Here is a 15,737-nt window from a genome sequence, read left to right as displayed (position 1 = left end):
CACAAGATGTTAACTGATGGACTGGAGTGGTGTGGATTACTTGTGGATTATTGTGATGATTTTATCAGCTGTTTAAACTCTCATTCTGACGGCATCCATTCACTGCAGAGGATCCATTAGTGAACAAGTGATGTAATGCTACATTTCTCCAAATCTGTTCCTAAGAAGAAACAACTCAATATCTTGGATGGCCTGAGGTGGAGTACATTTCACAAGTTTTCATTTTTCAGGTGAACTGTTCCTTTAAGTACATTAAATATGCTGTTCATACCTACAGTGGCTTGAATACGCCTCTTTACGCCACATATTTATGAATGAATAATCATGATATTTAAGAACTTTTAAATAATAATGATGTTCATTAATGACGTTATGTTCATTGACGAAAATGTATGTATGTATATATATATATATATATATATATATACACACACACACACAAAATATATATATATATATATATATATATATATACACACACACACATATATGTATATATACATACACACTGAATTTAAATAATATAGATTTATTATATAATATTATTTATTATCCTCAAATTCAATTTAAAGACCTAAAACAAGGGTGTGAAATGCCATTGAGCAATTCAATACAGCCCTCGGGATGATTTGAGCAAAATTAGTATTAAAAAAATTACAATTTTAAATTAAAAAAGAAAATATCCATATATCTACAAATGTTCTATTTTTTTGGGTACAGCAGCTCACATTTTTAAAGTGGCAGAACCTGTATTTTAATTAGATGCACTCACACTCACACATACATGCAAATTCACGCTTTCAGCTGAAACTAGATCTGTGAATGACAACTTCATTTTCCCACTTTGAAAAAGTTTTGAAGAAGTTAAAATGACAAGATAGAAGGTTACAAGAAAAAGTATTAGTGGTTAAAAAAAGGGAATTTCATAGTTGTTCCAGAGAAAAGTCTCCAGATAACAATAAAAATATAAAACAAGCCATGCAGTTTCTTTTTTTCCCCTTAATCCTACCTTTGCCTTAATATAGAGTTTTAGTAAGGGCCAGTGACATGCAAACTTCTAAACCCAGTTGTGTTTTTACTTCTTTGGTTTTACCTTTTTTCTCAAGACACTCATAAAAAGAGCCCTATTCTCATTAGGAGCCACAGGGGCACAATAAAAGTCAATAAATGTAATTCATGAGCATAATATGATTGTTTCTCTGAAACGCCGATTGGTTTTGAATGCTCTCTTGAGCTGGCCCTCAGATGGGTCTAAATATATTTGGCCTCTGGGACTCTCCAAAGTCACAACTGCTGAGTTGGCAACACTGTTTTTCCTCTAAGGGAAATCCTTCTTTACAAAGACGCCCAAAGGAGGGTGGTGGTGCTGACCACATGCTCCAGTGCAAGTAAATGTCTTCAGTGTGTCACTTATCTTTATGTTGCTGGGCAAAGACAGCGGCAAAGCTCACCACAGAGGAAATGAGGCTGGCAGTTTACGTTCAATGCATAGAGATGAAAACAACAAGGCCTAGGCACCTCTGTGCAAAGTGTGAAAAAAAAATTTCTCATTGAATACCAGAAAGATCTTAAATTATTAAAGTAAAATAGGCCTCAAATGATTATGTTATGCTACAGTCAAACTTAAGTTTCATGTGCCTGCAAATCTGTGTTTGAGATATAACAAAAAAAAAAATAATAATAATAATATATAGTAAAATGTTGTCATGCTACACTACCTCTAAATTAAAAAAGCTACATTGTTCTGAAAACAGCTAAACTACTAGCATACTATTGAAAAAGTAGTTAATTAAGAAACATCACTACTTTTAGCTCCCTAATAGTGTAGTGTACTACACACTAGGGCTGGGCGATATAGCTAAAAAAATTATCAACGATATAATGTTTCATATCGTTCGGTATCGATAATTATTGACATTTTTTATAGCCTTTTTTAAAACAAAAAGCAATATAATTTTTTTTTTTTTTTTATTTAACCACTGTATTTATAATTAACAATTTATTGAGACAAACAACAAATATTTTTTGTTTTAACAATCAAACACAAAAATTAAACAAATATCTAATTTCTAATGTTTTATATTCAGATTAAATAGGTCTTTATTGTATAGGTCTAATTGTCTCCCGAGGCCACAATGAGCGAAATAATGCAGCGCATTTAAATTGTCAACGCAAGGAAGTAACTCTATAAAAACGTGCATTATGTCTAAATTAACTCATAAAAATCAAATATGTAAATTGCATAAACAATTATGAACAAAACAGCATCATGTATTTATGCATTGCTAAATTTAAAGAGCCGAAGCGCCATTCCCACAGATTGCATTTAAAAACATATGAGACGCAGTGAAAAGGAATAAACCTCCACAAATTCGTGACGTGTTTTCTAAAAGTTTAAACTGTTTTAACTTTGCATGGCTTTCTATACATCTCTTCTGTGAGACGCGAGTGCAGCAGTCATATTTGTTCGTCTAAAAAATGTGCTGAATATGCGTTCTATGTGAATGGCTTGGTTTCGGTTTTAACCCATTCAAGATCTTCTCCGCATTGATCTTCTATATTTCTCTAATATTTTGAATGAATAACGCAGCAGCGGCGCGTCTCGTGGGCTAGACTAACAAAACATTAAAATGAAACAACGTCACTTACATCATCACTGCATCTCGCGCACCACTGATGACGCTCCCTGACCCACTCCTAACATTCAAATGCAAATGTATATTTTAAATTCTACTAATAATCATTCTTTATTCACAATCTCCTCATCACAGGCAGGCACAGCACTCATTTCAGAATGTGTTCATGTTTGTGTGTGCTGTCTGCGTCACTCATAGTACGTGCCTATATCATGCGCTATATCGAACAATTTTTCTATCGATATCGAAGAAGGTGTAACGTCGATAAATATCGATACCGTTTTATCGCCCAGGCCTACTACAAACACTAACAATGAAACATTTGCACACTAAAATAACCCTGATTCTTTCTGCCAACAACTAATGAAGACTGACCCAGAGCTGGTCATCCACGCCAGGTGGGTTCTTCTTGATGAAGGCACCATAGTAGGTGGCGATGTTTCGATGGTGGGAGTATTTTTTCAGCATGTTGATCTCAGCTTTAATCTCCTCCTCCTCATCCTGTCAAATAAAACAGACAACACTTGAGACAGAGCAGGAAAATACAATGTTTCTTGGTCTGTGAGTCATTGTCAGGAAACTATTCTACAGTATGATTTACTACTGCACATAATTAACAGTACAAGTATCTCATTTATATTACTTAGTAAATTATGTCATTGTTATTTTTCCAAGTGTGTAATTTCTGTGCCACTAGCAACAAAAAATTGGGGGAAAATTTGTTATTTAGAAATTTGTTCATTAGAAACACTCCATCCATCTGTTACTGGTCAGGCCAAACTGATTGCCTCACCCCAAACTAAAGCCATTGGTTGAGACTGTTGCTATGTCAGGCTGGTTGGAACAATCAAAGAAACAAAGCAATGGTTTGACAGCCCCAGTGAAGGAGAACAAAACTACAAACTATTATGGCATGCATAATGTGTTTTTATACTGAAAGGGATTTTAACAAAATCAGAATATTAGGAAATTTTAATGTCACATTTATATTTAAATGGGTTATGCAGATTTTTTTAAAGTTACATTAAAAAATTCAATACATTATATAATATTTTAATACAACATTCAATAAATTTGGGGTCAGGAGGATTTTTTAAAGAAATTAATATTTTTATTCAGCAAGGATGCAAAAGTGACCCTAAAGACATCTAAAATTAGTTATTTCCTATAAATGTTGTTCAATTAATCTTTCTATACATGAAACAAACCTGAAAAATGTCAATTATGTTTTCACAAAAATATTAAGCAGCAGAACAGCTTTCAACATTGATAATAGTAAAAAATGTATCCTGATCACCAAATCAGCATATTAGAATGATTTCTGAAGGATCACGTGACATTGAAGACTGGAGTAATGATGCTGAAAATTCAGCTTCGCATTATAGGAACAAATTACTTTTTAGAATGTAGAATAGAAAATAGAAAACTAATTTAAAATTGCAGTTATATTTCACAATATCACTAACAATATTAATAAAAAAATAACCTTTTTTAATGTATTTTTATCAAATAAATGCAGCCTTGGTGAGCATAAGATACTTCCAAAAACATTTTTAAAAATTTTAACGACCCCATGATTTTTTAACATTAGTATATTATTATCATTAATATGTTAATATTTTTTCTATTAATAATAACGTTAATAACATATTCATCATTAAAAAATTCAATGCCTATGGAGGTTACACCCCTGGTACCCATAGATATGTATAAGTAGATGCCACATTCGAGCGCTCCAGATACGTCGACGTGTCCACCATCTTGGAACGTCACTCACAATAAAAACCAATGAGTTTCAAGATGCCACAACATTGCGAAGCCTCTGGTTGTAAACAAAATTTAAAGGGGTCCTATTATGCTTTTTCAATTTTTCAACTGTAGTCTGTAATGTTGCTGTTTGAGCATATCATTCATGAGAATCATACAAACATAATACTAGCATTATTGATCATGTGGTAATGATATCTATCTGTGGCAGAAGAATATGTGGACGTAAGCCTCTCTGGCATGCGGCATCATTACGTAACAGCATAGGAAAACACACACACACACACACACACCTCCTAGAATGATTGAAACAGACTCAAAAACCTGTGTGAATGATCTCCGGCTCTTGGCTGTACCATTTCGTGTTTGTGAATGTGTGTGTGTTACAATGCCACCAGATGACAACTCTGTTTGCATTGGACGAATCTCCAAAAGCGTTATGCAACCGAAGGAATGTGGAAATGGAAATCACTGTCCCGGGTCTCCCCCAATTCCCTCCCGTTTACCGGTCAAGTTCCTCACTTCCCCCGAGCTCAATTTTATTTTATAACCAGAAACGAGAGAAACAGACACTGCGGACGCAGATCATCTGCGCGCTCAGCAGGTCCTGTGTTTCAGGACAATAGCGGGAGATACGGCAGCAGATCTGAGCAGAAGTGCGTTGATCTGAACGGCAGTCACCCAGTGTGTGCTCTTCAGAATGAATTAGGCACACTTCATCTCCTCACCCAACACACTCCCACCGCTTTGATTCTGAGCAGAGGAGATGTTTCGGTGAGAGAGGGAGAGGAAGAGCGAAAAAAGGTGGGAAAGAGGAGGAGGATATGAGGAAAGAGCAGCATACAAGTCCCACCAGTGCTCATTAACAACTTCAACCGCTACTGGAAAGTATTAACGAGTGGAGAAACCCAGATAAACCACATGGCTATATAAAATCAACATAGTCAATGAGAAAAATCATTGAGTTGGGAAACATTTTATGAAACACAGAGAAGCCATGGGATATGGAATAGGAACCATGGCGTGACGTGCACTGAGTTCAAATAGGGCTCACATCATTTGATCCCATTTTGAGCATCTAATAACTATTTTTTACTAGTGGTCAACCAAATATATCGACCAAAATGCCAATATTTGTCTTTTATTATTGCCATCATCTGATAAGTGTTGAAAGAGAGACTTCATATTATTAATGTTTATTTTACATGTTTATTTTTTTCAAGTTCAATTTTTTTTCTAATTTAGTAAATATTAGGTCAAATAAATATTAATTTATAGCAGCATGTTTTATTTCCTATCTTTAAATATAATTTATAGCAGCTTTATAGCAGCCATCCTGCTCAAAGACAGAGGTTCCCAAACGCTTGAACTGGAAAAACATGCTGACTGGACAAAAATGTTGGCTAATTTGAATTCATTTGTGACAGAACACATGAGCAAATCATCATAATAATACATCCGAGTAATCGTAATAAATTATGCTGGCATATTAGTGAATCAGATGTGTGAACGTGGTGAACGGGTGCATGTGTGATGGATTTGTGCCCTACAGCTCCACATCTCTCCTGATGAGATTCACAGGGCCGACTGCTAACTGGAAAAACCATCTGCCATCTTGACAGAGATTAACTGAAAAGTTATGGAGCGTTGACGACGTGTAAGATAAGACTGTCCCCAATTGCCATAAGCCATGAAAAAAGCAAGACGCAAAAGTGCAGACTGTGCAGCGATAAATATAACTATGCTCAGAATGGAACATTAACATACTGTACATATATTCCATACATTGTGCAATATTTTTAGAAACAATATGCAAAACAGAACAAAGTGTTTCAAACTGTCGTCACATGACCTCATTACATTTCATGTTAAACTTAGCTGTATTTATCAAAATAACTATAATTATTTTTAAAATGATAACTGCAATTTATTTATATAGCACACTTAAGTACAGCGAAGCTGACCAAATTCTTACATTTTGACTGTCTAGTCAAGTCAATTTTACTTAAGGAGGTAGGTAGATGAGATTTTAATGCCATGTCAGCAGCTGATGCTATTCTCATGGCAAGAGATTTCTAACAATTGTTCAGTTTTCTAACAATTAGAAATAAAATTAAATAAAATGTTTTTTAAATATGCATATGATAAAAATTCAAAAACATTTTTTCTGGTAAGACCTTATTGTAATTAAAGTAATAAATAAAGAAAGACATTAAAAATGGAAATGAATGATCAAGTTGAGTGCTATGCATCATGGGATATGGTATCCCATAAAGTGCACTCTGCTGTATACTGCACATCTGCAGTAGGCAATCTAAGTGTTTCACACAGAAAATATATGCATACTGTACTTATTATGGTATGCATACAGTATAATGTAAAAATAGTAAATATGGTTCTGAACAAAACCATTTCACGATTTCAACATTACACGATTTCAACAGAGCTTATAAAAAAAAAAAAAAGATTGGCTTTGTCATATTCATCAGCAGATTTTTATTTTTTTTGTAGCCTATGTGTGAATGAATGCTTTTAGAAACCAAACAGATAAGCACACTATGCGGTCACAGAACCCTTCTAATCTAGACTGGCAGCTGAAATGCATACGGAGGTCTGTTCCCATTATATCTGAAATGACTGTAAATGGCTATCGGAGAGCTTGCAGTAGTAATGCATTGTAACTGTAGCCGCAAAATGCTGTGAGGAAGATATTGCTGTGTGGTTTCATCATCACGGCTGCTATTGGCTATACTCAACTCTCCAATCGTGAGAACTAAGACGGTATCTGCTGGAGGGTAGGGAAACCAAACAATGGTGATGACAGCCATATATATATCTCTTTGTAGAAGTCATGAAAACGGAACAGTTATTATTGTACAATCAGGATCAGGAAGTCATTTGTCACTGCAAGCCTGGTGTATGTTTGTACCGCTTAACGGTAGACAGGGTGCCAGTGCAAAAAAAAAAAATGCACAACACACCACTTCCTCCTCTGTAGCCTAGCAACAAGCTTGGAAGGCAGAGGAGGTTTGTGATTTTCACACTCTTCTACAGACAGCTCCTCTTGTTCCTGAGACATGTGACCTAGTGTGACCCTCTCAGCTCAGTCTCTGAGAGAGCTTTGGAGGGGCCAGAATCTCTTCACTAATTTTCCATTCAGAGAACAGCCTTCAAAAACCACATGCCCTGCAGTCACTTATGGAATGCAGGAAGTTGGTGTTTTATTTAGAACCTCATTGTGGAAGCTTCCTTATTTAACCATAAGTTCTGTGTTTATCTCATCATGTATGGGTGAGAAGAACATGCAAAGCCTTCACTCATAATGTGGACCTAGATTTCTTGGTGTTTTATTGTAAAACTTCCGTTGCTACAATGCTAGGGTGTTGTGGTGCATGGTTTCCAGGGAGTTGGTATGTGGTTGCTAAGGTGTTTGAGTTAGGGGTTAGTTGGTGGTTTGCCTGAATGACTGAGGACTGAGGATCACCAGTGTTATTTTAGTATCACAACCCTCTACGCACACCTTGGCAATATAATCGCCATTGGCCCTGCCTCAAGACCTTTTACCGTTTGCATGCCACTTGATGCACTTAAACAAACAGACAGTGCAAATCTATACTTATTTTCCACCTTACTTTATATTTTATTCAACAGTTTTAATCCGTTATGGAGTTCGTAACTCCTAAGACATGGGAAATACAGTTGCAAATGGACTTTGCTTTTTCATTTGAAATTTGGCAGTCACTGTGCGTTCGCGAAAGCGAAAATGCAAACGGTAATGCAGGATTTGTAGTTGCATTTGGATTATGTCACAATTTATGCGTCCACATATGGAAAACGCAATTGAAAATACAATTTGCAATTCCTTTTGAAAATTGTCCGGAATATCGTTCCATACAAACTACTAGACTTTCAAGTTGTTACAAACATAAATTCACTCAGAAACATGCGTCTCATTGGTAGGAGATGCAGAACAAATGAAAAAATGTACTTAAAAATCGCCTCAAAATATCAAAAATGTGGGGTGGGGGGGCTCTGTTGGAGCAAGACATCTTTTTTTCATCCTTTTTCTTTTGAAAATGTTGTTATATTATGTAAAATATTAATAAAAAGACTTTGAACAAAAAAAAAATCAAAAATGTACACTCAGAAAAAAAAAAAAAAGGTACAAAAGCTGTCACTGGGGTGGTATCTCTTCAAAAGGTACACCTTTGTACCTTATTTAGCCTACTCCTAACAAGTACATATTAGTACCTTAAAGGTACATTTTAGTACCTCAAGGGTACATATTAGTACCTAAATGGTATATATTTTTACCTTTTGAAAAGGTTTCAGCCCACTGACAACTTTTGTACCTTTTTTTCTGAGCGTGTACGATATCCTCAGTCTGAATGGAATTGTAGTCTGAAGCTAAAAAAAATCTATATGATTTTCTCAATTCAAATTTGCGGACTGGTTCTGACTTATGGCAACCAGCGCAGACTCGTTCAGACTTTAAATCGGGAAAAAATCTGGGCAAAAGTTGTATAGTATTTCAGCCTGAAACGGAGTGCAACAAAATCGATCAGAATGCTGGGGTCTTGAGTCATATTTAAAACCTGAACTATTTTTAACTTGACATGCAGTCTCAAAAATGCAATGCTCAAAGGCCAAATATGTCCGTCTGAATGTGTGTGGCTGTAGTGATGGTGCTTTAAAGAGGATGAACCTAAAATCTAAAGCACAGCAAACTAAAACACTGCTGCTAAAAACAATCAAAAAATCTAAAAACAAAATAAATAAATAAAATCTAGATAAACTTGTCACTTCACACACCTAACAAGCCACATAATCTTTCTCAGGTATAATTCAAGTACAGGAAGTTACATGACAGAATTCCAATTCGCAGAATTTTCCATGGAAAACAAAAGGAGATATTTACAACAGACTGTCAAAGCTGCATTACAAGTGAATAGAATGCCTATGACTATGAAGCAAAATCATTAAATAACACACCTGTCATACTGACCAATTTTATAATGCTTTGATGATGCATTTACAGCAGCGTGAACATTCTTCAAAACGTCTCCTTTTGTGTTCTACGAAACGTCATGCTGGCTTTGGTGAGTAAATGACAACTTTATTTTCTTTTTCTTTTTTTTGTCATTTACATTTCATTTTTAAACTATCCTTTTAAAATTTAATGTTAGGGGTTTGTTGAAATAGTCATGCTTTCCTAAAATCTTTAAAAGTGCCTAAAAGGAAAACTCACAATCTTTGATAAAAGTGCCTACATTACAATCTTTCTCCTTCATAGCAGATTTCTCTCAAAAGCAGTGTCATGTGAGAGGGAGATGAGCGGTCCCAACGCAGCACATCCTGACCCAGAACCTATTTCTTCTAATACAGGGCATGTTTTTAATGGCTTTCTGGATCTCCCAAGATGAGGGCTGTGTGGGATTTTCTGCAGGGACTCAAATCAAAGCAAATCAAACTCCTGAATTTCCTTGAAGTCGGCATGAAATAAAAATTCACCATATGTATTTTCTAAATGCATGTTATAGATCTTTTTGTGAACAATTCATTCATGCATATGCTTAATTTTTTTAAGCATATGCACTCGACAGTATTTCTCCAATGAAGCTCGGGTTCATTTTCCTCACCCACAACACCCACACCTCAAAAACCCATCAACAACTGAGGATTTAACCCAGTCCCTGCCCAATAAGGTCTTCTTTTTCAATAGTCCATAACGTCAATGTTTGGCCTACCTGCATCTAGTCAAATATAACTAACAATACTTCTCTAATTCTGATCTGTTCTTGCAGGTCAGCGAGGTCGCAACCTACGACCCTTGGACTAATTAAACCGGCTTGCAGCAATGCAGAAGTCCGAAAGTTCAATATGAATAAGACCATTCAGCAATCATCTCTCTTTCTATGTTGACCCAAATAGACAGATCCGGAGGCTGAGTAATGTGAACGTGAGGCCTTTTTTCAGGATCACAATTACAGTACAAAAAGCACCATGTTAAGATGAGCTCTGCAAACTCCAGCAGAGATGCGGAGTCACGCTGCTACAGCCTTACAGAGTGAAGCAGAAGACATCTGTTTAACAAGACTGACTCCAAAACAAAAAAGTTTTGCTACGGACCAGCACATTTGATCTTTTACGCAACTTACTTTTAATGAAATTACCCACAATTCATCCAAGATGCTCCAGACACCGTGAAATTAGCTTTGGGTAGTGCTGCTGATTTAGCTAACTAATGCTGCACTGATAGGCCTGACACTTCTGATGACCTTTTCTGCAGTATTTTGCATTGTTCAGTTATTGCAAAATTTGCTTTTTTATTAACATTAAGTCAATACAGTAAAAAATGGTTTTGATATTCAATTTAATTAAAAAATCTTTAATAAAAAGAAGTCTTATGTTCACCAAGGCTGCATTTATTTGTTCAAAATACAGTAAAAACAGTAATACTGTCAAATATTACTACAATTTAAAATAACTGTTTTTATTAAAATACATTTTAAAATGTGCTTTATTCCTGTGATGGCAAAGCTGAATTTTCAGCATCATTACTCCTGTCTACAGTGTCACACGATCCTTCAAAAATCATTTTAATACCATTAATGCTAATTTGGTGCTCAAAAAACATTTCTTATTACCATCAATGTTGAAAACATTTGTGCTGCTTAATTTTTTTGGTGGAAAACTGATGCATTGTTCTTTCAGGATTCTTTTATAATCAGTGCCTTAAAAGAATAAAAATGAAAGAAATGCGTCATCAATAATCAATGTTCATTCTCTGAGACAAACAAAGCATAACAATTATCTGAAATGACATTACAAATCCACTAGTTAACTGAATAGATTCAACTGAAAAGATGAATCCAAAAGTTACATTCCACTTAGCCCACAATATTCATAAAGATAAATAATGACTGATTTCACATTAACAAGAAAACAAATAAGAGTAATAGATGAAAGAACTCATATAATGAAGCAATTCAAATCAACAGTCTGCATGTAATCTCATACCAAAAGTCCGGAAAAAAAGTCATGGGTGTCAACAGAAAAACTATTCATCAATACATAAAAACCATGATTCATAATTTCCCTGCCTCTATTATTTTTTTCACACTAATTCAGTCAATCATGGTTGATTGTGACCTGAATGCAGCTTCACCAAAGCCACCAGAATGCCATCGACAAAATGTCTAATTTGGTTCAAAAACTGCTCAGCTTCCATATGATAATAAATGAATGCCTGCTTTTTTAAATAATATATTTGGACTGATTAGCCCACGCAAATCCGGTGCACAAACACCACAGACTGTACTTTCTTGATGGCTCACCAACAGACACAGAAATTTAACTTTACAATGTAAAATAAAAACTAAATGTTGCCACCTGCTACCTGTTTATCCAAACATTGGTAGCCAAGAGGGAATGTCTGGAAAATATGTTAGGAAATCATGACTATTACTATTGCTCACACTTGCTGATACTATTGATAAGCGTTAAACTTCGGTGAGTAACTCATCCTGTTCAGTTTGTTACGGATCTGAATTATACTTCAAATGGTTTGGCTTGTTAGAGGCGCACTATTACTTTGCTAAGCGAACTGACTTGCAATTAAAAGACAAGCAATTAAATACTTGCATTAAATGAGGGCTGGACATTAAACAACCACCAAGCTAACACTCAGTACACCCTAGCAACCACACAGAAACACACTTGCAACCATATAGAGTATCAATGACCAAGGAACCACCCAGATCACTCTAGAAACCGTAAAGCGACCATCCAGAAGACCCTATCTAGTATCAACCACTTAGCAACACTCTAAAAACATCTCAGAAAACTCTAACATCATAGCAGCATATTGTGTACACGGTAAAAATGACTTTCTGAAGTTGTAAATAACACTATTTCTGTGATTCTACTTCAAAATTCACATTTAATTCAATGTGTCACTTGCCGTTTCCTTGGAATTAATGAATGAAAATTGTTAGTAAAGCAATTTTTTTCAGTGTAAGAAAGCACCAGACTTGTTTTCTCTCTGGACTGTTACAGACTAGACATTTGTTTTTCTTTGTTTATTTCCTTCTTCCTTTGTTCTTTTTCTTTCTCTTCTCTTTATCCTTTTTCCTTTCCCAAATTAAAAAAATAAGAAAAAATTAAGCAGAAAGACTCATCTGCCTTTTAAATAGCCAATAGGCTTTAGTTGTTGGTAGAAGGCAGCTGGAATTGGGGGAGGGACACTCATTTAAAAGAGCATCTGATTGGACAAAAATATGTATAGTGCAGGATGACTCATCAATATTTTTGTCTTCAGAAGAAAAGGATTGGACATTTAAAATGCCTTTATCAGCTAACAGAGCAGGGTAGATTGCTTAAAATTGTAGTCCTTTACTGATTCCATATTACATGACAACAATTGTAGTTAGTAACGTAATCCTTTACATTACACATTTTAGGTAATGTAATCAGCCTACTTTAGGGCTGCAACAAAATCGATTACTCTAACAATTATTACAAAGATTAATCGACTAATCATCGATTATTTCACCAATTAATCAGTAGACTTTGTTCTACTATTCTGCTTTTACAATCAGTTCAAATACTGAGTTCTAACTAATAAATAAAACAAGGTAATCACTTCAGTTTTGAAGTGAATGTCAAATGTCAAACATTTATATTACTATTGTACAATTACAATTATTACAATACAAATAAATATATTTGGCACACAAAATGAGATGACAGAGACTTTCTCATTCACCATTTAATTAACTATGAAGAAGTAACTGACTGACTGAATGATGCATCATTCTGCCTAACATCTTTTGTAAGTCACATGGATATGAAACAAAATAATTAATTAAAAATTATTTTATTCACAACATTACGTCTCTTAAAACACCATATAGTGTAATAGTAATCAAAACAGTCCTGAGCTAGATTGAGTTTAAATCTATGCAAACCAAACTTTACCATCACTTTAATGTAATGATTTTTTATTTATTTGTATTTATTTATTTTTGCATTCACTAATAAAAAGTTCAAAAAACTTCAAAAACGTAAAAAAAAAAAAAACATTAGCTAGCTCCACACTGGACAGCTGTTTTATAGCAGAAAATCAAGTTGTAATTCTAACTGAAAGCAACACTGACACTGTTTTTTCTTGTTTAATACTGTAAAGCTAAGTGCCTTAAAGCGGGGGTACAATGCTGTTTCATGCATTCAGAGTTGTTTACACTGTTAAAGAGTTGGATTCTAATGCTAAACATGGCCAAAAGAAAAAAAACAAAAAACGATTTGGACGTAGAACACGTATTTCTGTGCTTCCGGGTTTCTTACAAGTTTTTTTCGATCGTGGCTCTTCATGACGTAATGAAGGGTGGAACTCCTTATATGGGCATTTCTCCCAGAAGAGCGCGCCCGCGCACACATCGACCAGAGCGAGGCAAACAGCGCGCCCATCAACGCGCTTCATTCGGCAGTGCTGCACAGGACTCGCTCGGGAAGAATGTCTCTAAAGAGGTATGTTTTTGGTTGTAAGGGAAGGATAACCTTGTTCAGCTTCCCGAAGAATCCAGCGTTACGTAAACAGCAGATGCAGTTTGTTTTCCGGGGCAGCAACGGAGTTTCGCAAGTGTGTTTGTTGACGAACGTTTTATAAACAAGGCCCAGTTCGGCGCTGGATTTACACATCGTTTGATACTGAAAGATGTAGCGGTTCCAGCTATAAAAGATCCCGGTCATGATTCAGAACTGCAGACGGTAAGTGAAACAGCATCAAATGTCTGTGTTTTGTTGGCAATCGGGCAAGTGCTCGTCACTCTTTAGCTCCGCCCATGGCGCGCCTCCAGGAGCTCGGCTGTTTTCGGAGAGAATCGAAATGATAAAACTAAAGATTTTTTGGAGATATGAAGGATGCAGTACTACTCTATAGGTACTCAATATTAATATGAGATCGGGTGAAATTGTGTGTGTTAAGTCCCCTTTAAATCAATCTATTGTATAAAGAGTTATATGAAGATCAGATGCTTTCTTAATTGCTGTTTTCTCACCGCTGTCATTTTTTGCTGTTTATTTCGTTATTGAGAGGAAAGCGCACAACACATATTTCCATATTCATCTAAACTCTGCTCTCAGCAGCGTCTAGTTCAGCTGCGCTGTGTGTCTTCTCTTGAATTTCATCTGGGAAAGCTGAATTATAGTCCTGCGCTACAGCGCCACACTGGTCAAATCGCATTATATGTATCTATTACATTAGATGATATGAGATCAAACGACTATTCAACAACAACGTCGACGTTAATGATAATGTCGATAATGTTGACTAATCGTTTCCAGTGGTGGACGAAGTACACAAATCAAGTACTTGAGTAAAAGTACAGATCCGTATAATAAAATATTACTCCAGTTAAAGTAAAAGTACTCAGTTTTCAATTTTACTCGAGTGAAAGTACAAAAGTACTTGATTTTTTATGTACTTAAGTAAGAAGTACCGATAGATGAATGTTTATTTTGCAGTTTTATATAGGCTACTTTTATCATTTAATTTTATATTAGCATATATTTTTTTTATAATCCTACTGCTCAATTTTCAATGGGATTTTCCCAAAATAACCAATAAGGAAATCATTAATATAATAAGGAAAATATAATTAGATTTTCATAATGATTTTTTTCTTCTCAAACCTTGTCTGTGGTGTAAAAACACCCCTGGCCAAATGCCCCCAGAGGGCATCACTTCCCACTTTGATAATTACTGTAGTTACCATGTTCTGAACATCACATTCTTTCTTTTTCTCTCAGATGTAATCTATCTAGGTGGTTGAATAAAAATATTTGGACTTTATTTAAAAAAAATTACAATTTAGTACCAGCAAGCTCGTTAGCTATACAGTTAGCATCAGCTAACATTATTGACTTATTTTCAGCATGGTTATGAATAAACATTTATATTTGTCTACTCGGCTAGTTGATCCAGATACATAGTAACTTAGGCTATGTGTGCTCACAAACAATATAAAAACAGATGTCACATAGGGCTAAATGCATAGCATTTTAGTAAAACTGCTAACTTTACAGCAGCGGGGAAGATGAACATGAGTTATTTTATTTAATCTGTGTTATTTTAATGTTTTTTTACCTAAAACATAGAGACTCAGATGTTAATGTGTCTGCATTCAAGCATTTCAGTGGGCTTAAACAGATCACCCTTTACAGCAGATTTAGTTCACAACCAACTGACAGCTTTGACCTAAATATGATTTTCATTTACAATAATTAGTACTAAAATTCGACATTAGTAACTTACTTTTAACAGCATCAGACACG

General features: G+C 35.2%; 1 protein-coding gene across 1 annotated transcript in view; it reads right to left on the bottom strand.

Annotated features, from left to right (window-relative positions):
- tnikb (TRAF2 and NCK interacting kinase b) overlaps positions 1 to 15,737 on the bottom strand; it is a 62,711-nt gene that overhangs the window by 31,774 nt on the left and 15,200 nt on the right. The window contains exons 4-5 of the mRNA XM_016453900.1: positions 9,394 to 9,421; positions 3,012 to 3,137 (exon numbers count right to left, since the gene is read on the bottom strand). Of these exons, the coding sequence (XP_016309386.1) occupies positions 3,012 to 3,137; positions 9,394 to 9,421 (154 nt within the window). The remainder of the gene's footprint in view (positions 1 to 3,011; positions 3,138 to 9,393; positions 9,422 to 15,737) is intronic.

The sequence above is a fragment of the Sinocyclocheilus anshuiensis genome, unplaced genomic scaffold (genome assembly GCF_001515605.1).
Source record: "Sinocyclocheilus anshuiensis isolate Anshui unplaced genomic scaffold, SAMN03320099.WGS_v1.1 scaffold928, whole genome shotgun sequence".
NCBI lineage: Eukaryota > Metazoa > Chordata > Actinopteri > Cypriniformes > Cyprinidae > Sinocyclocheilus > Sinocyclocheilus anshuiensis.
Note: the sequence above shows the minus strand (reverse complement) of the source record. Positions and strands in the feature narration are given on the sequence as shown.